This window comes from Microtus pennsylvanicus, chromosome 22, assembly GCF_037038515.1.
Source record: "Microtus pennsylvanicus isolate mMicPen1 chromosome 22, mMicPen1.hap1, whole genome shotgun sequence".
Classification (NCBI taxonomy): domain Eukaryota; kingdom Metazoa; phylum Chordata; class Mammalia; order Rodentia; family Cricetidae; genus Microtus; species Microtus pennsylvanicus.
In genome coordinates this window covers 13,797,414-13,822,011 of record NC_134600.1, presented here as the reverse complement: position 1 = coordinate 13,822,011, position 24,598 = coordinate 13,797,414, and the positions used below count along the sequence as shown (strand labels likewise).

Genomic DNA, 24,598 nt, shown 5'->3' with positions numbered 1-24,598 from the left:
ATGTTATTGGATGATGGTGCTAGAATGTAGGTATTTTTTATGTCAAGTATATACTGCTGTGCTGAGCTTCATAATTTCTTGAATTTTAAAAATTGACAGAGGGCATCACTCTGGTTGCCAAGATGCCATGCATTCATAACATTAATACTGCCTGAGTATTCTGAGTCATTAACTGGAGTGAAAACAATTCTTTGTGGAAAGTTCAATAAAAGTCTTGCAGTTCTTTGTATCCCATTGTTTGTTTCATTCCGGTTTGCAATGGAAACAGGGTCTCAATGTGTATTTCTACCTCTCCTGGACCTGATTGCTTAGACTTGACTGGCATTCAACTCAGAGACAAACATCGCCACCTCTGTTTTCTGAGTGTTGTGGTTAAAGGCACAATACTTCAATACACCCAGTTTGTCCATCTTTTTCCTTTCTGTAGTCAGTAATTTTTTTGTACAATATTCTCATGCATACAATGTACTGTTGATGTTTTCTATTTTTCTCTCCCTATGAATAGATGTTTCTCTTATAAGGTAGTACAAAAGTACAGAAATAAATGAATTGACTCTCCTTTTACATTTCATTCTAAAGTGACTGTCTATGTCATGGAATAAGAGTGGATAACACCAGCATCATACAACTGTACTTGCAAAGAAGTATGCATTCCAATGTTGCCACTGTCATGCTTACATTGTACACATGTGTGGTATATTTTTGAAGGTAGTGACCTATGATGATGTGCATATCAACTTCAGTAAGGAAGAATGGGATTTGCTGGATGCTTCCCAGAAGAATCTCTACAAAGATGTGATGCTGGAGACCTACAGGAACCTCACTACTATCGGTAAAAATAAATTTCTTTCATGTTTCAAAATATGGAGACAACTCTTCCTTGGTTTATGTTGTTGTTATGTAATTTGATTTAGAAAGAAGGAGAATGAGGTGAATAACACAGTCATAGTTCTTAGGATAATAAGCTAATTATTTCACAATGTTAAATAATATAACATACATATTCTGGTACTATATTTTAGGATACATTGGGGAAGATCATAACACTGAGGAACATCGTCAATGGTGTAGAAGGCATGCAAGGTAATTTTCTTATGCAAGTTTATTACAATGTGCCTCTGATGAGTTTGTAATGTGTTATGACACTTTTAAACAAACCAACAGTGTAAATAAGCACAGCTTTAAATGCATTGATGGTTAATAAATTCTCACAAATCCATATAGCTCAATTTCCTGTATTGAATTGCATTTGCAAGGCATTCATTTAAGAAAAATTCAAGGAAGCAATGACTAGACAGATTTTAGCATTAACCATGAGAGCTATATTATACATCTGCCAGTCCATTTGTTTCTTGTTACTCATGACAGAAAATGTATACACATTTCAGTGATGATGAATATAGCTGCAAAACTTTCTACTAAATCAATAGCCCATGGTAAGTCTTGTATTAGTCATATAGTTTTTGTGACAGTGTTAAGTTTAATGAAAGCAGCTGTTGGAGTCAAGGATCAAGAGGCAGATGTTGTGGATAAACCTTAATATCTCTACCACAAGTGTGTGAGGGACAGAAAGTCAAACTGTGAGGATTCAATGTGGAAATTTTTTATTCACTATTCTTCCTTTCATATATATATATATATATATATGTTACTCATTACACAAGAGTATGAGCATTGGGATATGGAAAGATTTAGCAATTAAGAACAATTAAGAAGATAAAATATAGTTCCTATGTAGAGTATACTTGTTGAATTTGATCCAAAAATACAAAGTTAATTCATTTTCTACCATCATTGTTAATACATAAACTCACATTACAAAAAGAACACGATGAGTTCTAGGTCTGTGTAAATACTTTTAGGTGTCTTAGTTCACTTAGCAATTGTATAATGATTCACAAGATAGTAAAATTTATAAATGTAGTAAAGTTGGTAAAGCACTCAGTGTGTGCAGTTCTCTTCAAAAATGTAAAAAATATAATAGAAAAATATAGGTATAGATGAAAAGGTAAAAGCAAGGCAAAAAGGAATTTATCATCACAAATATTTTTGAGATGCAAAATGACCCCTAAAGGGTAAACAAAACATGATTTTAAATAAAGTTATAAAACCATAATGTTTGATCCTTTTTACAATTGGAAAAAAGAACTATTAAGTAAATTTTATATATATGAGGTTTAACATTGCATTGAATGTGGTAAAGCTTTTACATGTGTAAATTATCCTTGCAGGATTGACACAAATCAAACTGGAGTGACGTTTTCCATATATTCTCACTGTGCTAAAATCTTGTCTTATAAGACTCATCTTCTAAGGAATGAGAAAACACATACCGGAGATAAATACTCTAAAATTAAGCAATGTGATAAAACCTTTGCTTATCACAATCATCTTCAAATGCATAAAAGAACATATACTAGAGAGAAACCCTATGAATATAATCAGTGTGGTAAAGCATTTACTCAATACAGTGTTCTTCAAACTAATAAAGGAACACAAACTAGAGAAAAACCCTATGAATGTAATCACTGTGGTAAAGCCTTTGCACGTCCTATTCATCTTCAAGTGCATAAAAGAACACATACTGGAGAGAAACCCTATGAATGTAATCAGTGTGCTAAGGCCTTTGCTGACGACAGTGCTCTTCAAAGACATAAAAGAACACATACTGGAGAGAAACCCTATGAATGTAATCACTGTGGTAAGGCCTTTACTCGAAGCAGTACTCTTCAAAATCATAAAAGAACACATACTGGAGAGAAACCCTATGAATGTAATCAGTGTGGTAAGGCATTTGCCCAACTTAGTGGTCTTCAAGGACATAATAGAACACACACTGGAGAGAAACCCTATGAATGCAATCAGTGTGGTAAGGCCTTTGCACGTCATTTTCAACTTCAAAGGCATAAAAGGACACATACTGGAGAAAAACCCTATGAATGTAATCAATGTGGTAAGGCATTTGCCCAACTTGGTGGTCTTCAAATACACAATAGAAAACATACTGGAGAGAAACCCTATGAATGCAATCAGTGTGGTAAGGCCTTTGCACGTCATTCTCAACTTCAAAAGCATAAAAGGACACATACTAGAGAAAATCCCTATGGAAGTAATCAGTGTGGTAAGGCATTTGCCCAAATTGGTGGTCTTCAAGTACATAATAAAACACACACTGGAGAGAAACCCTATGAATGTAATCACTGTGGTAAAGCCTTTGCGCGTCATTATCATCTTCAAGTGCATAAAAGAACACATACTGGAGAGAAACCCTATGAATGTAATCAGTGTGGTAAGGCATTTGCCCAACTTAGTGGTCTTCAAGGACATAATAGAACACACACTGGAGAGAAACCCTATGAATGCAATCAGTGTGGTAAGGCCTTTGCACGTCATTTTCAACTTCAAAGGCATAAAAGGACACATACTGGAGAAAAACCCTATGAATGTAATCAATGTGGTAAGGCATTTGCCCAACTTGGTGGTCTTCAAATACACAATAGAACACATACTGGAGAGAAACCCTATGAATGCAATCAGTGTGGTAAGGCCTTTGCACATCATTCTCAACTTCAAAGGCATAAAAGGACACACACTGGAGAGAAACCTTATGAATGTAATCACTGTGGTAAGGCATTTGCGCAACTTGCTGGTCTTCAAGGACATAATAGAACACACACTGGAGAGAAACCCTATGAATGCAATCAGTGTGGTAAGGCCTTTGCACGTCATTCTCAACTTCAAAAGAATAAAAGGACACATACTAGAAAAAAACCCTATGGAAGTAATCAGTGTGGTAAGGCATTTGCCCAAATTGGTGGTCTTCAAGGACATAATAAAACACACACTGGAGAGAAACCCTATGAATGTAATCACTGTGGTAAAGCCTTTGCACGTCCTATTCATCTTCAAGTGCATAAAAGAACACATACTGGAGAGAAACCCTATGAATGTAATCACTGTGGTAAGGCCTTTGCACGTCATTATCATCTTCAATTGCATAAAAGAACACATACTGGAGAGAAACCTTATGAATGTAATCAGTGTGGTAAGGCCTTTGCACGTCATTATCATCTTCAATTGCATAAAAGAACACATACTGGAGAGAAACCCTATGAATGTAATCAGTGTGGTAAGGCATTTGCCCAAATTGGTGGTCTTCAAGGACATAATAGAACACATACTGGAGAGAAACCCTATGAATGCAATCAGTGTGGTAAGGCCTTTGCACATCATTTTCAACTTCAAAGGCATAAAAGGACACATACTGGAGAAAAACCCTATGAATGTAATCAATGTGGTAAAGCATTTGCCCAACTTGGTGGTCTTCAAGTACATAATAGAACACACACTGTAGAGAAACCCTATGAATGTACTCAGTGTGGTAAGGCCTTTTCACGTCATTCTCAAATTCAAAAGCATAAAAGGACACATACTGTAGAGAAACCCTATGAATGTAATCAGTGTGGTAAGGCCTTTGCCCAACATGGTGGTCTTCAAATACATAAAAGAACACATACTTGAGAGAAACCCTATGAATGTAATCAGTGTGGTAAGTCATTTGCTCAACACAGTTATCTTCATATACATAAGAACACATACTGTAGCCGGGCGATGGTGGCACACGCCTTTAATCCCAGCACTCGAGAGGCAGAGGCAGGTGGATCTCTGTGAGCTCGAGACCAGCCTTGTCTACAGAGCTAGTTCCAGGACAGTCTCCAAAGCCACAGAAAAACCCTGTCTTGAAAAAAACCAAAAAAAAAAAAAGAACACACACTGGAGAGAAACCCTATGAATGTAATCAGTGTGGTAAGGCCTTTGCATGCCATTTTCAAATTCAAAGGCATAAACGGACACATACTGGAGAGAAACCCTATGAATGAAATCAGTGTGGTAAGTCATTTGCTCAACACAGTCATCTTCAAATACATAAGAACACATACTGCAGAGAAACCCTATGAATGTAATCAGTGTGGTAAGGTCTTTGCACGTCACAGTCATCTTCAATTGCATGGAAGAACACATACTGGATAGAAACCCTATGAATGCAATCAGTGTGTTAAGACCTTTGAATATCAAACTAGTTTTCACATTCATAAAAGTATGCACACTAGAAAGAAACCTTATGAGTGAAATAGTGTGGTAAGGCCTTTACAGACCCCTTTACTCTTGAAAGGCATAAAATAACACATACTGTAGAGATAATGATGAATGGAATCTGTGGTAGGTGAAGGAAGGTCATTGGTTAATCAAAAACTGCCTTGGCCCATTTGATAGGCCAGCCCTTAGGTGAGTGGGGTAGACAACAGAATGCTGGGAAGAAGAGGGAAGTGAATCAGAAGTCATTTCCTCTCCTATCCGGGGCAGATGTGATACACTCAGCCACCAGTTGACATGCCGAATCTTTCCTGGTAAGCACAGCTCATTGTGCTATACAGATTAGAAATGGGCTAAATTAATACGTGAGAATTAGCCTAGAAGAGGGTAGATATAAAGGGCCAACCAGTGTTTTATTTAATGCAATTTGTGTTTTGTTATTTTGGGGCATAACCTAGCCAGGCGACCGGGACCTGGGTGGCAGGATACGGCCCGCAGCTCCTTAAACAGAATGCTGCCCACATGGATGACTGCTTCTACATAAAGCCTGAGAAATCTTGGGAAAGAATAGAGTAAAGCATGTTTTCTTGGTAGCAGCAATTTCTCATTCTGCTCTGCTTGCTAAAGGCAAGCAAGCACTCTCATCTAAGAGAGCCTTCTTGACTGAGCTTTTGCTGTAAAACCCTGCAGCTCTTAGGAGGTCCTGCCAAGAAACACTTAAATGGTGTTGATAAAAGCTGACTGAATGCTTGTTTGTTTTCAGCCGTAGCAGGATAAAAGTTGTGCCATTTTAAAATGTCCCCTTTCTGGGCTGTCCTGCCAGGGCAAACTCTGACTCTTTCAGGCAGGTAGTTACTGAGTGTGGTCTGGGAGCAGAATGCTGCAACTTGCTTGCTGACAGGGACCTTGAAACGCTATTGATTTGTGTCAATAAACATGGCTACAGCCGGTACCTCCACCTTGAGGCTGAAAGCTAAGGAATGGGCTGTTTCTAGCCACCAAAGCCTTAGCTTTAATCCTGCCAATATTGCTCATTAATTTAAAAGCTCATGTGGTCAGAAAAAGAGAGAGATAGTAAAGCGAGATTCAAAAACAAAGAAAACCTTTAAATGATTTACAGTGTGTTAAAAATATATGCATGCTAAAAGTTAAAGTTCTTAAGTAGAAAACAAAAAAAAAGGAAGAAAGAATGTAGTTGGGTGTTGTAGTACACTCCTTTAATCCCAAAATTGGGAGGCAGAGGGAGATTGACCTCTGTACCTCAAGGTGTGATAGCACATGCCTTTAATCCCAATGCCTGGGAGGCAGAGACGGGCAGATTTCTGAAAGTTCAAGGACAGCCTGGTCTATAGAGTTATTCCAGGACAAAGATATACAGAGAATATAAAATAAAAGTAAAAATAAACGAAATAGAGGTTAAAGTAAAGCCGCACAAAGATGGAAAGTGCACAGAGAATCTTGATAGTGTATGCTATTATGCTCTCTTTGAATTGTTTTAATGGTGAGAAAAGAACAACATCTGCTAAAAGATATTTGTTTATAAATGCTGCTGAACTAATGCAAGATAGATATTTTGAAAATACCTTGACTTCAGAATTTGGATCTATGGATATGATACTTTGGAAAAGAGATTCTTCTTTTGTTTTCACAGAGGATAAGACTCTATGGATTGCTTCTATTCTAATATGGTATGATAGACCACGCCCTCCTGAATGGTTGCTGTGAATACCTTCAGAAAATTACCTAAATCAACTTCTGACTGAGACGAATCTAGCACACAGGTTATACCCTCAAAGACCTGATTAACAGCGCCCCTATACAGCAGGAAGCACTTTGGGGAGAAATAACTATGTCCATATTCCCAAATATTGTTTACAAATGTTCTTAACATTTAAAGGGGGATATGCTATAGATATAAATAATTTGGATTGATATGAATCTTGGTTTACTGATACTAATTTAAGGTCAATTTTGTTATATGTGTATATATTTCTAATATTGAATAAGGCATTGTGATTGTGTAGTTCATTTAAAAATGTAATATACATAGGTTATTAATAGATAATCATCTATAATAGTCAAGTTTGTAGTTATGTTAGATTTTTTAGATGTGTATAGATATATTTTAGAATGGCATTCTTCATATCTTTCAAAGACTGCAGAATATGGCATTTAAAATATTTCAATAACTTAGGGTTTTGCATGGCAATGAGACACATCTGCTCCTGGCAACACCAGCTACTTCAAGAGGAAGATGGGCATTGAAGAGTCTCCTTATGGAGTTTGATAGCCATTTGGGCAAGAAACTGCTCTTGCCTGTACTACTGCATAAACTGGAAACAGAAAACCCTCAGAGAGAGGACTGCTGAACTTGCCTAAAGGTGAGATGATCTTTCGGGGTTCCTGATTCATGAAAGATTCTTTGAGACATTCTGAAGGACACAGCAGATAGTGACTGAACTGCCTTTGAAATTTCCTGCTTCATTGAAATGTCTGTTGGAAACTATGGGCCTGTAGGCTGAAGATGGATGCCCCAACGGTACAGAGGAACTTTGGGTGACTGTCAAGGCAGCGAGATGTCTCTGTGATTTCTAGAGTTTGTAAGTGGCTTACTTCTCATTTACTTAGGTAATATTATATCTTTCTGGAGTCTTTGATGGAGTTGAAGAATAGATAGTTATAGTTTTCCTTAGTTATGATAAAGATAAAATAGATGTAAATATTGTAATTCTTAATTGTAACTGTTTTGTTATATGTAATTTTACTATGTTAAAGTGAAAGCCTTTCCTTTTTTTTAAACACAAAAAGGGGAAATGATGGAGGAAGGTCATTGGTTAATAAAGAAACTGCCTTGGCCCATTTGATACACCAGCCCTTATGTGGGTGGAGTAGACAGAACAGAATGCTGGGAGGAAGAGGGAAGTTAGGCAGACGTCATTTCCTCTCCTGTCCGGGGCAGACATGATGCAGCCAGCCACCAGGTCAGACATGCTGAATCTTTCCCGGTAAGGACACCTCATGGTGCTACACAGATTATTAGAAATGGGCTAAAGTAATAAGTAAGAATTAGTCTAGAAGAGGCTAGATATAATGGGCCAAGCAGTGTTAAATGAGTACAATTTGTGTGTTGTTATTTCGGGGTGTAAGATACCAAGGCAGCTGGGAGCTGGGTGGCAGGAAGCGACCCGCAGCTCCTTCAATCATCTCCAAATACATGTAGAGAAACTGTGGTTAATGTGTTTATTCTTCAAAAACATGGGAAAACATCATACTGTAGTGAAACTATAAATTCATATTATTTTGTGCTTCATATAAGAGTAAAACTTTGTGTGTAATCAACCTGATAAAGCTTGTGCAAATTATCAATATTTTTGACTTGAGTAAAAACTAGGGGCTTATTTTAAATTATTCTTTAAGATCTTAAGCCACTTACAGTCAGTTAACCAAAAGCAGCTATTGTGTATAGAAAATTTGATAGTGTCCACAATCTGTTTAAGCATCATAATACCTCTTTTTATTTTAGTTTGGGCCAGGATTGTATTTGATAAGACCTTTTATGAAGTATTATGGGTTACATTAAGTGTTTTCTAACATTGGGCCTGAAGCCAGAGCCAAAGGAAAGCCCTTTGTTTCTGAATCTAGAACTAGGTAAAAAAACATTTCCCTGAAAACAGCCAAAACATTAAAAAAGGGCCAGTGAAAGAAACACAATTTGTCTCTCAAACCAGAACCATAAAATCATAAAATTCAACGATGTTTTTTTAAATATTTATTTATTATGTATGCAATGTTCTGTGTGTGTGTAGCCTGCGCTCCAGAAGAGGGCACCAGACCCCATTCCAGATGGTTGTCAGCCACCACGTGGTTGCTGGGAATTGAACTCAGAACCTTTGGAAGAGCAGGCAATTCTCTTAACCCCTGAGCCATCTCTCCAGCCCTTCAATGATGTTTTTAAGCCCAAAGGATACCATTAAGTGAAATATGAGAGGCATGAAGAGTCAAATCTCTCATACTTGTATGTTCTGTTTAAAAGTTCCCTTAGAAGTTGGGGTATAATTACAGTTATCAGAAGATTGGGAGTATTCATCAGGAAGGTAGATAGAAGGTGGTTACAAGGAATATTTTTTGAAAAAGATGGCTCGAATTAATATATTATGGAAACATCACCGTTAACAATAGCTAGAAATAATATAAAATATTATGGGATAACTTACTAAAGAAGTGAAAGGACTGTAGGAAATGAACATTAAATCTTTGAAGAAAACAACTGAAGAAGACAACACAGAATGGGAAGGTGTCCCTTGCCCTTTTTAGGTATAAATCAAGATAGTAAAAATGAAAACCTTTCCAAAAGCAACCTACAGGTTCAGTACCATTCCCATGTAAATATCAGAAAAATTCTTCACAGACCTCAAAATAAAAATACTCAACTTCTGAGGTAAGCCAGACCCAAAAAGAGGAACATGGAATGTACTCACTCATATTTGGTTTCTTGCCATAAACAGAGGACATTGAGCCTATAATTAATGATCCTAGAGAAGCTAAATAAGGAGAACCCAAAGACAAACATATAGGCATCCTCCTGAATATTAACCTTCATCAGGAGATGAATGGAGACAGAGACAGAGACCCACTTTGGAGCACCATACAGAAATCTCAAGGTCCAAATCAGGAGCAGAAGGAGAGAGAGTACGAGCATGGAACTCAGGACCGCGAGGGGTGCACCCAAACACTGAAACAATGGGGATGTACTATCGGGAACTCACTAAGGCCAGCTGGCCTGGGTCTGAAAAAACCTGGGATAAAACCGGACTCACTGAACATAGCAGACAATGAGGCCTACTGAGAACTCAAGAACAATGGCAGTGGGTTTTTGATCCTACTGCACGTACTGGCTTTGTGGGAGCCTAGGCAGTTTGGATGCTCACCTTACTAGACCTGGATGGAGGTGGGTGGAACCCTGATAGCTCTATGGGCTGACAAGGGAGGGGAACTTGATTGGGGGAGGGGGAGGGAAATGGGAGGCGGTGGCAGGGAAGAGACAGAAATCTTTAATAAATAAATAAACGGAAAAAGATACTCAACTTCATATAAAAAAGCAAAAAAAAATTGCAGTATAACCAAAACAACCGTATAAAAAAATAATTCCTGGAGGCATCACATTCCCTGACTTCAGTCTACTACAGAGCTACAGTACTGAAAAGAGCCTGCTACTGGCACAAAAACAGACAGGAGGACCAATGGAACTGATTCTAAGAGTTGGATATCAATCCACTCACCTACTACATCTGAATTTTGACAAAGAACCAAAAAAAATATAAGATGAGCACTTTCCCCTGGCCGCACAATGCCTGAAGTTACTGTAAAAGACGTTAACCAGCAGGAGTTTGTCACAGCCCTGGCGGCTTTCCTCAAAATGTCCGGGAAGGTGAAAGTCTCCGAATGGGTGGACACAGTCAAGCTGGCACAGCATAAAGAGCTTGCCCCTATGATGAGAACTGGTTCTACACAGGAGGTGCCTCTACAGCACTGCACCTGTACCTGTGTGGTGGTGCTGGGTTTGGCTCCATGACCAAGATCTATTTAGGACGGCAGAGAAATAGTGTCAGGCCCAGCCATTTCAGCAGAGGCTCCAAGAGTGTGGCCTGCCATGTTCTCCAAGCCCTGGAGGGACTGAAAATGGTGGAAAAGGACCAAGATGGGGACCACAAGCTAATGCCTCAGGGACAGAGAGATCTGGACAGAATTGTCAGACAGGTGGTAGCTGCCAACAAAAAGCATTAGAACAAAGGATGCTGGGTTAATAAATTGCCTCATATATATATATATATATATATATATATATATATATATATATGAGAAAGGATATTCAACAAATAATTGAATATCAAGTTGGGGAAGAATGAAAGTAGATCCACATCATGAAAAAAACCACAAATCCAAATGGATCAAAGACCATAACAGAAAGCCAAATACACTAAACCACATAAAAGACATAGAAAGTATACTTGAACATACTGGCAAAAGAGACCACTTTCAAATTATAACTCTTAAATTTTGTCCCTGACCGTGAAGACAAATTTTGTTGGGAGAGAGGATGGCATCTTCTAGAATTGCTTCCAGATGTCATGGGGGCGATGTTCTTTCTACAGAATTTTATAAAAGAAAAATGATGGTTAATTTTCAATTTTGCTGTTTTGGATAATTGCAAATGGTTTCTGAGTATTCAATAGGGTTATTCTGAAGTTCTTATTTGGAGTTCTGGCAAGAATGTTGTAAGAAGGTGCACGATATCTGCAGCTTGTACCCATAAATCGTTCCCATAGTGCTATCAATGTCATGCCATCATATCAACCAGGTAGAGACATTGTGGGGCCCCAATGTCTTCTTCTTGGAAGCGGTTCTTTGTTGAAAATGTAAAGATTGTTCATGTAGACATATTTTCAGTGAAAGATAAGATATAGAGAAAATGGGCATGAAGGAATGTAAAATATTCCTTTAAAATCTATCTTCTTTCTGTCCCAAACCAGAAAGCTGTTGACATGAGACAGAAATTCTAAGTTTTTCTTTTAACATCATGCTTGGATGTAGAGGATAGTCATAGTCTAAATCTAAAACCATTTCTGATTCTGAAGTAGAGATGTAAACACAAAGGAGACATCTTCTAAAACAGTAGCCCATACAAAGCACCTAACAGATTATCTCACTGGGGTTTGCCTACTCATGGGTTTACAGGTCAGTAGCTGCCCACTTCCTGAGATACAAAGCACACAGTGTGACAAACAGAACCAGAAGAGACAGATCAACTTATACAGGTGAGAGAAAATGAAAAATATTCCAGATAGTGAGAACAGTCTAAGCCATGGCTTAGAGGCTGCAGCAAAGTCAGCAGGACCTTTAGAGATTCATCCCTGTGCTAAGAGAGCAGCAAAAGCACACACCTGCCCTAAGCCCTAATCTCTGGAAGTGAAACACATTGTGTTTTGACAGTCTTCCAAATAATTTCAGTATGTATGTAAGTTTTAGGCCTCTGATCCAGGCTATCAACTCTCATATGCTGTTTGCAGGGCTCTTCTTGGGGGTAGGACCAGAGGTGAAGTGGATGTAAGTTCAGATAAGTTTGGAAGTGCATAGTCAACATTGCTTTTGTAGAGTCACCAATAAACATTAGCCATTTAGAGGTTTCAAGAAGTCCTACAGTAAAGACCTTTATTTCTCATTCAGCATTGGCTCTCGGATTCTTCCGTCTATCTATTCATACTTCCATATAAACCCCATTAGGGATATCATCCTCACTATTCACATGGATGCACTGTAACCTACAGAAAATTAGGAGATTGTCCCAAATCACAGAACATGTTTTTATGTTGGAAAAGACCTTAACAATTTTTCTGTTCTCCATACCCTGCATCCTCTGTCCTTTTACTCTACTGTATATCCAGGCATAACTCTGTGTTATGTAGCTCAGAAGCAGGACAAAAGTCTCTGCATTTATCTTGAAGGAATTTTCTGACTACTCATCCCTGGAGCACCTACTCTTTCTTCTGTGCTCAGTTATGTACCTGGCAATTCTGCTTGGAACACTGCCTTCATGGCCGTGTGCATGTTGAATCCCTGCCTACACACACCCATATACAATTTCTGAGTAATATTTCCATTTAGAGAATCTGCTACACATCTACTTTTGTGCCTCTCATGCTATTCCACCTTCTCTAATCCCAGAAGACCATCTTATCTAATGGCTGTGACATCTGAGACATTCCACAGGCTCCACAGAGTACCTGCTGCTTGTCATCATGGCCTGTGATCACTACCTTGCTATTTGTCAGCAACTCAGGTACCCATGCACATGAGCCACAGGTTTTTCTCCATGCCTCCAAGAGTCTTCTGGGTACTCTACTTCTTTGGGTTGTTGACAGAAACAGTCATTGCCATGAGACTGCCCTTGTATGGCCAAAAAGTATTCAGACACTTTACCTGTAAGGTCCTGGATGTGCTGAAGCTGGCCTGTGGTGACACATGAGTCAGCAATGACTTTGTCCTTGTTTGTGCCCTTCTTCTGCTGTCTCTACTCAAGTACCTCATTTGCCTTTCTGACATGCCAATCCTGTTCACATTCCTAAAGGTGCCCTCAGCCAGCAGGCCCTGCAAATGCTTTTCACCTGCTTGGAGCACCTTGCTGTGGTCCTATTTTTTTATAGCATTATCATGTACACGTACATGAAACCCATGAACACAAAGGGCTATATCTCTAACATGGTCTCCACAGTCTTATTTTGTTTCCATAATAATTTTTTCCCATTTTTTGAGTCCCTAGTCTCTTGATGCTACAAATGTGCACTCACTATGCCTACCAATTTTTCATATGATATTTGGTTCTTGTTCGGACAAAGAAATCTTGCCTGGATATTAGAGGGCAGGGCTAACAATCACTAGTGGACCACAGGATCTGGCAAGAAGTGGATCATGACTTTAATCCCAGCATTTGGGAAATGAAGAAAAGAATCTAATCCCCCGTTTGGTTTGAGGATTTGGGGAGGTAAGAAGTAAATGTGGCTGCTGTGTTGCTTATCTGTTCTGTCATGTTTACCTCAAAATCTGACTCTGGAATTTTATTAATAATACTGATTAAAATCACACTCCAAACAATCATCATTTTATTTGAATAATGATTTCTTTATTTTTTAAAAACAAACTATCTTTATCCATTTTACATATCAATAAACGTTTCCACTCCCTCCAGTCCTCTCATTTTCTCTAGTTAGCTTCCCACCCAATCCTATATGCATTCCACAGAGAGAGTAGGCACATTGCTTTGTTGTAGAAGATCTCAGGCCCTCCCTACTATATCAAGGCTGAGCTAGGCATCCATCCAAAGAGAATGGACACTGGATTTTTGACAAAGTTTCTAAAGATATACAATTATAACCTCTGTCTTCTTCAAGGAACACCCATTGCTCATAATTGCTAAGCTATCTCATGCCACATTTTTATTAAAAAATTATTCTTATACATTTTAAGTAAAATATATTCAATTTCTTTACCCCTTCCTTGTCCAATCTACATGCCTTTCCAAATTCTTCTTTCAATTTCTTCCTTGTTAAGTGTGAGCGAATAGTAGGTTTAAAAAAGTGAGTAAAATCTGCTGGGACCATTTCTGTTGGCTGTGTGTGATAGTTTCAAGACTGAACAGCCTGTTTTGAATACACAAATAGAGAGGTCATCCATGCATGTGGCTAAATCATCCACTTGCAGTAGAATTCTTATCTTTATTGAGCAACATGAGTTTGAGCTTTATGTTATCTAGACTGCCTTTGACAAAAAACATTAGTAAGAATAGGAAACTTGGAAGAGTGTTTACCTAAGCCAACACTTCCTGGTGCCATGCCCTTGAAGCTGTGCAGCCTCAGAGATGACTATGGACATTGTCCTCCACCAATCACAGGATCTCCATGTCCCAATGGGGATTTTATTAGGAAAATTCCACATAGCCAGGAATTTCAAGAATTCACGATGGGGAACAAGTTGACCTCAAACTTACTGAAGTGGGCCCCACACATACTCCTGTGTGCTATGATAAAGCCATGCACCTCTAAGTCTAGCTGAAATAGGTGTTTTTAACGGACTTATCATTGAATCAGAGAAAGAAATAAGATTTAGAGGGAGCACCATTGTTTTCATGAATAGCAAGGTTTCTTGAAATTCTATAATTTGAATAGCCAAATCATTTCATATGTTCTCAATAATGGGTTATTTTCTTTGCATTGTTAATTATTCCGTTTAAAAATAAAGTGTGACTGTGTGAATATACCTGTGCCATGATGTGTATGTAACACTGACAGGAAAACTAACAGGGGTCTATGATCTGCTTCCACTTTGTGAGTTCTAGTGATGATACCTGGGGAACCAATTGGCTGCAAGTGACCTCAATGGCACTTCTTTGTATTTCAAAATTATTCACCAATGAACTCATATAGAAGTGTGCACATGGAATCACCCAAGTGAAAATATGAGAAACACCTGTAGAAGTCTTATCGGTAACCCAGAGATAGAACTCAGGTTCTCAGAATTACAAGCCATGAACATTACTAAATGAGGCAATTCTCTGAAGAATTCAATTCTTATGGTTTCTTTAAAATATTTATTTATTATGGATACAATATTCTGTCTGTGTGTATGTCTGCAGGCAAGAAGAGGGCACCAGGCCTCATTACAGATGGTTGTGAGCCACCAAGTGGTTGCCAGGAGTTGAACTCAGGACCTCTGGAAGAGCAGGCAATGCTCTTAACCACTGACCCATCTCTCCAGCCTAAAATTCTTATATTTTAAGAAAGAATTAGAAGTAAATATTTAGCCCGCAGAATAAACTAATTAGATATGTATGATGGTGTAAATATTTTTCTATGCAAAGAAGATTTATTATTCAAGATGTCTTGGGTCCTTATACTTTGAAAAAATTTACATTTACAATCTGAAAAAAGACAATAATTTACTGATGTACTATTTCTTCAAATCAAATTTGATCATCACTGATATACTTCTGTGGGAAGAAACTGTTGTATACTAGGTAAGAAACCTAACCTTAATCCCAGAAGAATGAAATACACAACTGATTGCTGATTATTTTACTTTATTATATTATATCACATAAATAAAAATATATTTGAATACACACATGAGGTATTTAATGTTTCTTATAATTACATTTTCAGTCATTTTAACTTTAACATTGTTAAATTGTGTTGAGAAAACAGAACACATGGGAGTTCATCATCCACCCTTGAACTTGTGCTCAGGTGGCAGACATATGAGCATCTTGAGTTCAAATGTATCTCTGAATCATTACTGACATCCAAGCCAGGATGAATAACAAACAACAAAACAACAAGGGATTTTGTGAAACGATGAAAATCAAAACCACGAACAACAACTGACCACCCTTTCACTTACACTCTTACTTGAGAAGTATGATCAGACATGTTCTAATATTTTAATAACCAATGGGACATTTCAATGATGGGAAGGCCATTTTATATATTACATCAGAAAAATACCTATTACTAGGCAAAGGCACAATAGAAGCTGAACAAATCCATAGAAAGAATAAAATGACTACAAAATAAATTTTAGTAAATGGAGTTGCCACAATATAAAACTTTAGTACCTACCTCAAATGTTTCAAAATAGAAACCAAAATGCAATGATTTCCAGCATCAATCTTGAGTGAACATGTTACATAATTTACTTGCTCCAAGGCTATGATGAAAGTAATTTTTCTTCAAGCTGAAGACAACTTTGATGGCTAAAGTCACTAAAAATTGTTTTCATGAATAGGGATTTCTGCTTTATGAGTTTGTTCCTATTTCCAAAATTCAATGAGATATAAATAGACATTAAAATATTTATAGCACTAGAGTCATGGCTAGGTGACTAAGAAATCTTCAATCCAAGGATTCAAGTCAGATTTTTAACAGCTATCTGTAATTTCTGCTACAAGCAGATCTAAGGTGTTTTACTTTTCCAGGATGCAGAATTAACATTTACATTCCCCACCACACACACATCACATCATTACAATAAAAGCAATTTTTTTTTGTCTTTAGATATTTTTTATTTCTTCAATTTTTATTATCAGGAGTGACTGAAATAAAAAATATAATAGAGTCCCATCATTATTGTCATTATGGAAATGGCTTTAAGAGAAAACTGGTCAGAATAATATTACTGCTTCCCACTTTTCAACTGGTAGATAGTTGCCATTGATAAAACAGACAAGTCCAGTGAATCTGTCCAGAATGTTCAAGATATGGTGTATTATACAACATGCCTGTTCTCGGGGAGAATACCTATGACATAATTATGTGTACTTCTTGATCTCATCATACAAGACAAGCACAAAGGCACCACCCATGCCCCTGAGAACGTTGGACCATGCACCCTTGAAAAAGGCCTTGCTTCCTTCGTCACGAGCAATCTTCCTCCAGCAGTCGATCGTGCCTGTGTACATGATGTCAGTTCCTTTGCGTCCTGACTGCATCATCATACGACGGCGAACTGTGTCAAAGGGATAGGAAGTCATGCCAGCGACAGCAGTGACAGACTGTGCAATCATCCAGCTGATGAAGATGTGAGTGTTCTTGGGATCTGGAAGCATTCCCTTTGCAGTGTCATAGATGCCAAAGTAGGCAGCTCGGTAGATGATAATGCCCTGGACTGACACATTAAAGCCTTGGCACAGGCCCCTAATCCCATCAGATTTGTAGATCTTAACCAGGCAGTCACCAAAGCCTTTGAATTCCCTTTCAGCTCCAGCTTTGCCCACATCAGCTGCTAGACGGGTACGGGCAAAATCAAGGGGGTACACAAAGCACAAGGTTGTGGCCCCAGCGGCACCACCTGATGCCAGGTTCCCTGCAGAGTAGCGCCAAAACTGGGTCCTCTTGTCCACACCACCCAAAAAGATCTGCTTGTATTTATCCTTGAAGGCAAAGTTGAGAGCCTGGGTGGGGAAGTATCTGATGACATTGGCCAGGTTACCACACCAGAAGGACAGGACTCCCTGTTCCTTGGGGATATGAACCACGCAGTCTATAATGCCCTTGTATTGCTTATCTGCCATGATTTAGTTGCTGGCATGCTGCACCTGCAGCAGGAGCTTGACCACCGTCTTGGAGATGGCCGGGGCCACTCCACCTGCCAAGAAGTCCTTGGCAAAGGACACAGTGGCATCTGTCGTGTTGAAAGAGAAAGAAAAGGCTGGGGAGCGCTGAACGGGACTGGCTTGACAACCGGCTTCGACTCCCGGACTCTGGACTAAAAGCAATTTTTTTTTTGGTTTTTCGAGAAAGGGTTTCTCTAGGGCTTTGGAGCCTGTCCTGGAACTAGCTCTGTAGACCAGGCTGGTCTCAAACTCACAGAGATCCACCTGCCTCTGCCTCCCGAGTGCTGGGATTAAAGGCGTGTGCCACCACCGCCCAGCTTAAAAGCAAATTTTTAAACAATTTTTCACTCATGAAAATTTTTCTTCTGTAAGCATTTATTAATGTAAAATAGGAGACCAGGTATCTTACAGCTCACTTACAGATTTTTTCTTCATGAAGTATTGGTTCATGTAAAGAGAAAGCAAATTAAAACTAGAAATAAGAGAAACTAATCCTTGTAAGTTGATGGTATCATTTGGGAAGATTCAGGCTATGAGAATTTACATCCAAACACAGTTCCAGTTCCAATACTCTGCTTTATGTGGAAGATTACAGCTGTGAATTCTTAAGTTCCAACTTTAGTGCCATGTCTGACACATTTTGTCATGGCTCTTTCATGGTGATCCTGTTATCCTCTAGAACCATGGCCTGAATAAGATGCTTTTATATTGTGAAATAAACATCATATCACAACAAAAAAGGAGGCAGTACACATCCATAAATACTTACACCTGTTACATATTCCATGCAGTTGAAGAGAAGTATAAAATCTAAGGGTTACATTATTGTTCAAATTCATCCTGCAAGTCTTAAAACTCTGAAAGGAAGGATATACTGACTACCAAAAATTAAGCAATACCAACAGCTGTGAAAAGAAGTTTGCCCCACTCAAAAAATCAATTCTGTTCCTCTCTGAGAGACAGTCATTACAGCTGGGCTCTGTTCCAGTCTTCTATGAAAGCTTCCTGTAGCGAGCTGCATGGTGTCACACCTGATGGAGATGTATAATCGACTCCTGAGATGGCTAAGGTCTGACCTATGCTATGATCATGCAATGATTATCAGCTGCCTCCATATGCGTGAACCTATGGGCAGTGCCCACCTGGCAGTTCGGGGTTGGCAGCCCATGCCTACTTAAGGGCTCAGAGAGGGTTTGCCCAAAAGGAGAGAGGAAAAAAGGAGGGAGGTCAAAGAGAGAGAGAGGTGGGGAAGAGAGAAAGAAAGAGAAAGTGAATAAAGTCCTGGAATAAACTGCAGTGAGAAGAGCTCCGGTGGTAGCATCATTCTTTGTGGGACAAGGGTGGCTGTGACAGCTTCCCAGAAGAAATGTCTGTTGCTGATCTGCTACACTCTCCTAAGGGAGTCTCCCATAAAAGGTGTCCATTGCTTCTGTGCTCTTCTGGGCAAAGTGAGTTTCCAAACAGTGATGTCAACTCCACTAGGGATTTCCTGATCCATTCCAGTGAAAGAAGGTGTTCATATAAATCTCAGTCAAGAGATTTATTTGGAAGGGAAGAATCCAGAGTGTGACTTCTTCTGCAAGGCTGGAAAGGGGCAGCAGTCAACTGAAGGAGCATATGACTCACATAGGGCTTCTTGGAGCCAGAGCGCTTCTAAGGAGATTTAGAATGTGGGAATTGGTGAGATTTAAATGCCTGGGTTTGAACAAGCTCAGAGATGGGCTGGATTTTGTGCTCTGGGATTGGTTTTGAGCTCAGAGAGACAACAGTTGATTGCAATTCTTTGGCTCTGGTTTGAGAGCAAAAGCAGATTCCTTTCACTGTCTGTTATTGATATGTGGCTGTGTTTTCAGGGTGATGTTGTATCTTTCACTAGTTCTGGATTCAGGGGCAAAGTGTTTTCCTTTGTATCTCATTTAAGTACCAGGTTGTGGTTTTTATCATGGTTTTATCTCCTTCCCATGAGACTTCATAAAATCACAAATTAGATTTTGTCCATCAGTCTCCTAGTGCTAATAAAATAAAAGCTGGTATCCTAATGCTTGAACAGATTGTTGACACTATCATTTTTTACAGAATGAATACTGTTGGTTAATAGACTGTAAGTGTGGTGGCTTCAGGTACCTAAAACTATCAGATTGATTACATGCAAAAAGTTTTACTCCTGTAAAAACTGCAAAACATAACCACACTAAGTTTATTTTTTCACTACAGTATGATTATTCTCATGTTTTTGAAGAGTACACTCCTTAAGTTTACAGTTTCTCTCCAGGATGATTTGTTTCATGTATTTGAAGATTATTGTGCCAAAGGATTTGCCAAACAAATTCCATTCACAAGTTTCTCTCCCATCTGAGTTCTTTTCTGCTTTTGAAGATGAATAAGACATGAAAAGTCTTTTCCAAGCTCATTTCATGCATACTGTTTCGCACTCATGTGTATTCTTTGATGCCTTTGGAGAGCACTGTGTTGAACAAAGGCCTAACCACACTGATTTTATTCATAGGGTTTCTCTCGAGTATTAGATCTTTTTTGCGTTTGATGATTACAGTGTTGAGAAAAGGTTTTACCACACTGATTACATTCATACGATTTCTGTCCAGTATGGGTTCTTTGATGCTTTTGAAGATGAAAACGTTGAACAAAGGACTTACCACACTGATTACATTCATAAGGTTTCTTTCCAGTGTGTGTTTTTTTATGTGCTTGAAGATTGCTGTGGTCTGCGAAGGCCTTACCACACTGATTACACTCATAGGGTTTCTCTCCAGTATGTGTCCTTTTATGCCTTTGAACTTGAGTATGATGTGCAAAGGCCTAACCACACTGATTACACTCATAGGGCTTCTCTCCAGTATGTGTTCTTTTGTGATTTTGAAGAGTACTGTATTGAGCAAAGGTTTTACCACACTGACTACATGCATAGGGTTTCCCTCCAGTATGTGTTCTTTTATGCCTTTGAAGAGCACTGTGGTGAGCAAAGGCCTTACCACACTGATTACATTCATAGGGTTTTTCTCCAGTATGTGTTCTTTTATGGCTTTGAACATCACTGTGTTGAGCAAAGGCCTTACCACACTGATTACATTCATAGGGTTTCTCTCCAGTATGTGTCCTTTTATGCCTTTGAAGTTGACTATGACATGCAAAGGCCTTACCACACTGATTACATTCATAGGGTTTCTCTCCAGTATGTATTCTTTCATGTATTTTATGAGCATTGTAGTGAGCAAAGGTTTTACCACACTGACTACATGCATAGGGTTTCTCTCCAGTATGTGTCCTTTTATGCCTTTGAAGTTGACTATGACATGCAAAGGCCTTACCACACTGATTACATTCATAGGGTTTCTCTCCAGTATGTGTTCTTTTATGTTTTTGAAGACCACTGTGTTGAGCAAAGGCCTTACCACACTGACTACATGCATAGGGTTTCTCTCCAGTATGTGTTCTTTCATGTATTTGAAGAGCACTGTAGTGAGCAAAGGTTTTACTACACTGACTACATGCATAGGGTTTCTCTCCAGTATGCTTTTGAAGAGTATTGTTTTCAGCAAAGGCCTTACCACATAGATTACATTCATCGGGTTTCTCTCCAGTATTTGTTCTTTTATGCAATCCAATATTACAAGGCTGTGCAAAGGCTTTACCACACTGATTACATTCATATGGTTTCTCTCAGTATGTGTCCTTTTGTGCATTTGAAGAGAATTGTGATGAGCAAAGGCTTTATGACACTGATTAGATTCATAAGGTTCCTTACTATCATATGTTTTTTTATTCCTCTGAAGCTGACTGTCAGATGCCATGGCTTTAACACATTGAGAATGCACTGAAAGTTTCTTTCCAGAATTAGTTCTTTCAATCCTGCAAGCATAATTGGGACATATAAAAGCCTTACCACATTCCATACTGAATTTAACCTACATATCTCTATGTATTACTTTTATAATTTAGTCCAATTGTCAATAGAAATCAGACATTAAGGTTTTATAACTGTGTTGAAACTCATACTTTCTTCTTTAATTAAGGGTTGTTTTGAATTTTGAAGACACTTTTCATGGTAAATTCCTTTATTACATGGTTTACCTTTTCATCTTTACAGGAACATTTTTCTATTTGACATATTTCTCATATTTGAAGAGAACTCTATAACCTCAGAACAACTTTATTACAATCATAAACTGTCCTATACTATGAATCATACTACATTTGCTAACTGACCTAGGACAATCAGAAGTATTTGCACAATTCTAGAACTCATGTGGCTTCTCTTCACTCTGAGTTTGTTTATGTATTAACAGTGATATGTGAAAACCAATTATTTATATAGTTGAATCAATTTCTGCAAGGGTACTCAACATGGGGACTAATGCTTTCTTCTAATTGTTTACAGAGAGAGGTATGATGCATTTTCCCATATTCCTATGCTCATAGGCTTGCATGGAGAGTAATATATTGTATAAAGAGTAAAGGAAGAATCACAAACAAAAAATTTCCACACTGAATTATCATGGTGTGACATTCTGGTCCTCGTAGATGTGTGGTAGAGGTATTAAAGTTTCTGTACAACAACTGCCACTTAACTCTGACTGCTTCTGTCACCAATCTTAACATAGAAATAAGAAGTATATGAGTAATACAAGATTTACTATGTGCTCTCGGTTTAGTAAAAAGTCTTGCAGATATACTTATCATCACTTCAATGTGTACACATTTTGTATTATGAGTAGCAAGAAATATGTGGATTGGCAGTTCTACAGCATAGCTCTCATGGTGCTATGATTCAAGTGGTGATATCTGTTTAGCCATTTCTCACTTGCCTTTTTAATTAAAAGAATGCCTGAAAATGCAATTCACCTGCATGAAATTTTATAAGAATTTTTCAGAAGTTAATAATCACACATGCACTTAAAGCTATGCTTATTCACACTGTTGTCTTTATTTAAATCTTCTAGGACACATTATCATTTCATCAGAGGCTCATTGTTTACAGCATGCTCAGGAAAATTACCTTCCATGTCTTATAGAACGTTGACAATGTTCTTTACTATTATGTTCTTCCCAAATGTATTCTAAAATGCAGTACCAGAAAATGTATGTTATAGTATTGAATACTGTGCAACATTTAAGTAGCTATTTTAAGTAAACCTTAGAACCATGCCTGCATTATTCACCTCATTCTTCTTCTCTTTTCTAAATCAAATTATTGAAGAACATCATTATCCAAGGAAAAGTTGTCCCTTTATTTTGAAACATGAAGGAAATTCATTTTTACCTATAGTAGTGAGGTTCCTGTAGGTCTCCAGCATCACATCTTTGTAGAGATTCTTTTGGGAAGGATCCAGCAAATTCCACTCTTCTTCAGTGAAGTTGATATGCACATCATCATAGGTCACTGCCTTCTAAAATATGCCATATTTGATAGTGACATGATAGTGACAACATTGTAAATGTATACTTCTTTGATAGTATAGTCATATAATTCTGGTGTTCCCTAATCATATTCGAAGACATAGACAGTCATTTTAGAAGGAAATTGAAAAGGAGAGTTTTCTCTGTCATTTCTGTACTCTTTGAATGAGATATCACTTTACAAGAGAAATACCTATTGGCAGAGAGAAGTTGCAGGAGGTCCTTCCACTCCTCCAACCTATAGTCACTGAGATACCAGCCCATTGGGGCGTGGTCTCTCTCCCTTTAAAAATGCAGCCACTTCCCTCTCCTCTCTCTCTTCACTTCCTGCTCCGCTGGTGACTAGACTCCCTTCTGGTTGAGCAGAGGGCTGTTGTCTGGGTCGGTGATTTGTAAGCTTTTTCCCCTTTAAATAAATACCACCCTTTTAATCATAATTCCAAACTCACGTGGCATTGTTTGTGACTTATGCCTTCACCTGTTGCCCAACTTGGGGTTCGAACCCATGACCCTGAGATGAAGAGTCTCATGCTCTACTGACTGAGCTATCCAGGACCTCCCATAACAGAGAGAAACAGCGAAAGAGATCAACAGTTCATAGTACAAATAAGAAATTTTTATGAAGATTAACTAACTACAAATAGAAAAATAAGTTGGACACACTGAGTGTATTGACTCATGCCTTTAAGCTCAGACCTTCAAAAGCAGAGGCAGGTATATTTTTCTCTGAGTTAAATGCCAGACATGTCTATGCAATCAGGTCCAGGACAGGATGGTAAGACCCTATCATCCAGGAAGTGGTGATGCATGCCTTTAATCCCAGCAATCAGGAGGAAGAGTCAGGTGGGTCTCTGTGAGTTTGAGGCCAGCCTGTTCTATGAGAGCTAGTACCAGGACAGGCTCCAAAGCTACAGAGAAACCCTGTCTCAAAAATCAAATAAACAAACAACAAACAAACAAAAAGGCACTGTCTCCATTGCAAAGATCAGTGAATCAAGCAAGAATAGAAGAACTCAGAAGTTTTTAGTGAATTTCCTACAAAGAAGTATGCATTCACTCCACTTCTCTATTTAACTTCCAAACATCCGAAGTGCCCTATTTAAACTGTAATACGAATAGCATTTTACAAACAGAGCTTTATGTTTAAACAGTTACAAATGGACAGATGAAAACATTAGCAATATAAATCTTGGGCATAAGTAATCAACACAAGCTGGGAGAGAGATGACTGAGTAGTACCTAGCTTTTGATGGTCTTGAATAGATGAGGCAGAATTGCCAGTACTTATTTGCGCATCATAACTATCCATTATTCCAAGTTCACAAACTCTGAGATCCTTTGATCATGTTGAGAACCAGGTACCTATGTGGTGCATAGCCATGCCGATGCATCAAATAGTGTTATTAATTTTAAAAATGTAAAGAAAGC

At 38.4% G+C, this 24,598-nt stretch overlaps 3 protein-coding genes and 2 pseudogenes across 5 annotated transcripts in view; 3 read left to right on the top strand and 2 right to left on the bottom strand.

Annotated features, from left to right (window-relative positions):
* Nucleotides 1-21,852, bottom strand: part of LOC142840020 (uncharacterized) — a 112,653-nt gene extending 90,801 nt beyond the window's left edge. Inside the window, 3 exon segments of the mRNA XM_075956501.1 lie at nt 20,305-20,949; nt 21,034-21,143; nt 21,845-21,852. Coding sequence (XP_075812616.1) covers nt 20,305-20,949; nt 21,034-21,143; nt 21,845-21,852 — 763 coding nt within the window.
* The window catches only part of LOC142839973 (uncharacterized), a 238,482-nt gene that overhangs the window by 118,720 nt on the left and 95,164 nt on the right, over nt 1-24,598 (top strand). The window lies entirely within an intron of this gene.
* LOC142839956 (uncharacterized) lies at nt 799-4,521 on the top strand. 3 transcript variants are annotated; one of them, XM_075956394.1, is made up of 5 exons: nt 799-832; nt 1,023-1,083; nt 2,904-3,042; nt 3,127-3,724; nt 3,884-4,521. In XM_075956394.1, the coding sequence occupies exons 1-5, from the start codon at nt 799-801 to the stop codon at nt 4,519-4,521; spliced, it is 1,470 nt and encodes a 489-aa protein (XP_075812509.1). The 3 variants fall into 3 exon arrangements, with proteins under 3 accessions (XP_075812509.1, XP_075812508.1, XP_075812507.1); XM_075956393.1 differs by having other exon boundaries at nt 2,652-2,958; nt 3,127-3,714; nt 3,799-4,521; XM_075956392.1 differs by having other exon boundaries at nt 2,316-4,521.
* On the top strand, nt 10,433-10,878 carry LOC142839979 (small ribosomal subunit protein eS19 pseudogene; annotated as a pseudogene).
* On the bottom strand, nt 16,703-18,594 carry LOC142840021 (ADP/ATP translocase 2 pseudogene; annotated as a pseudogene).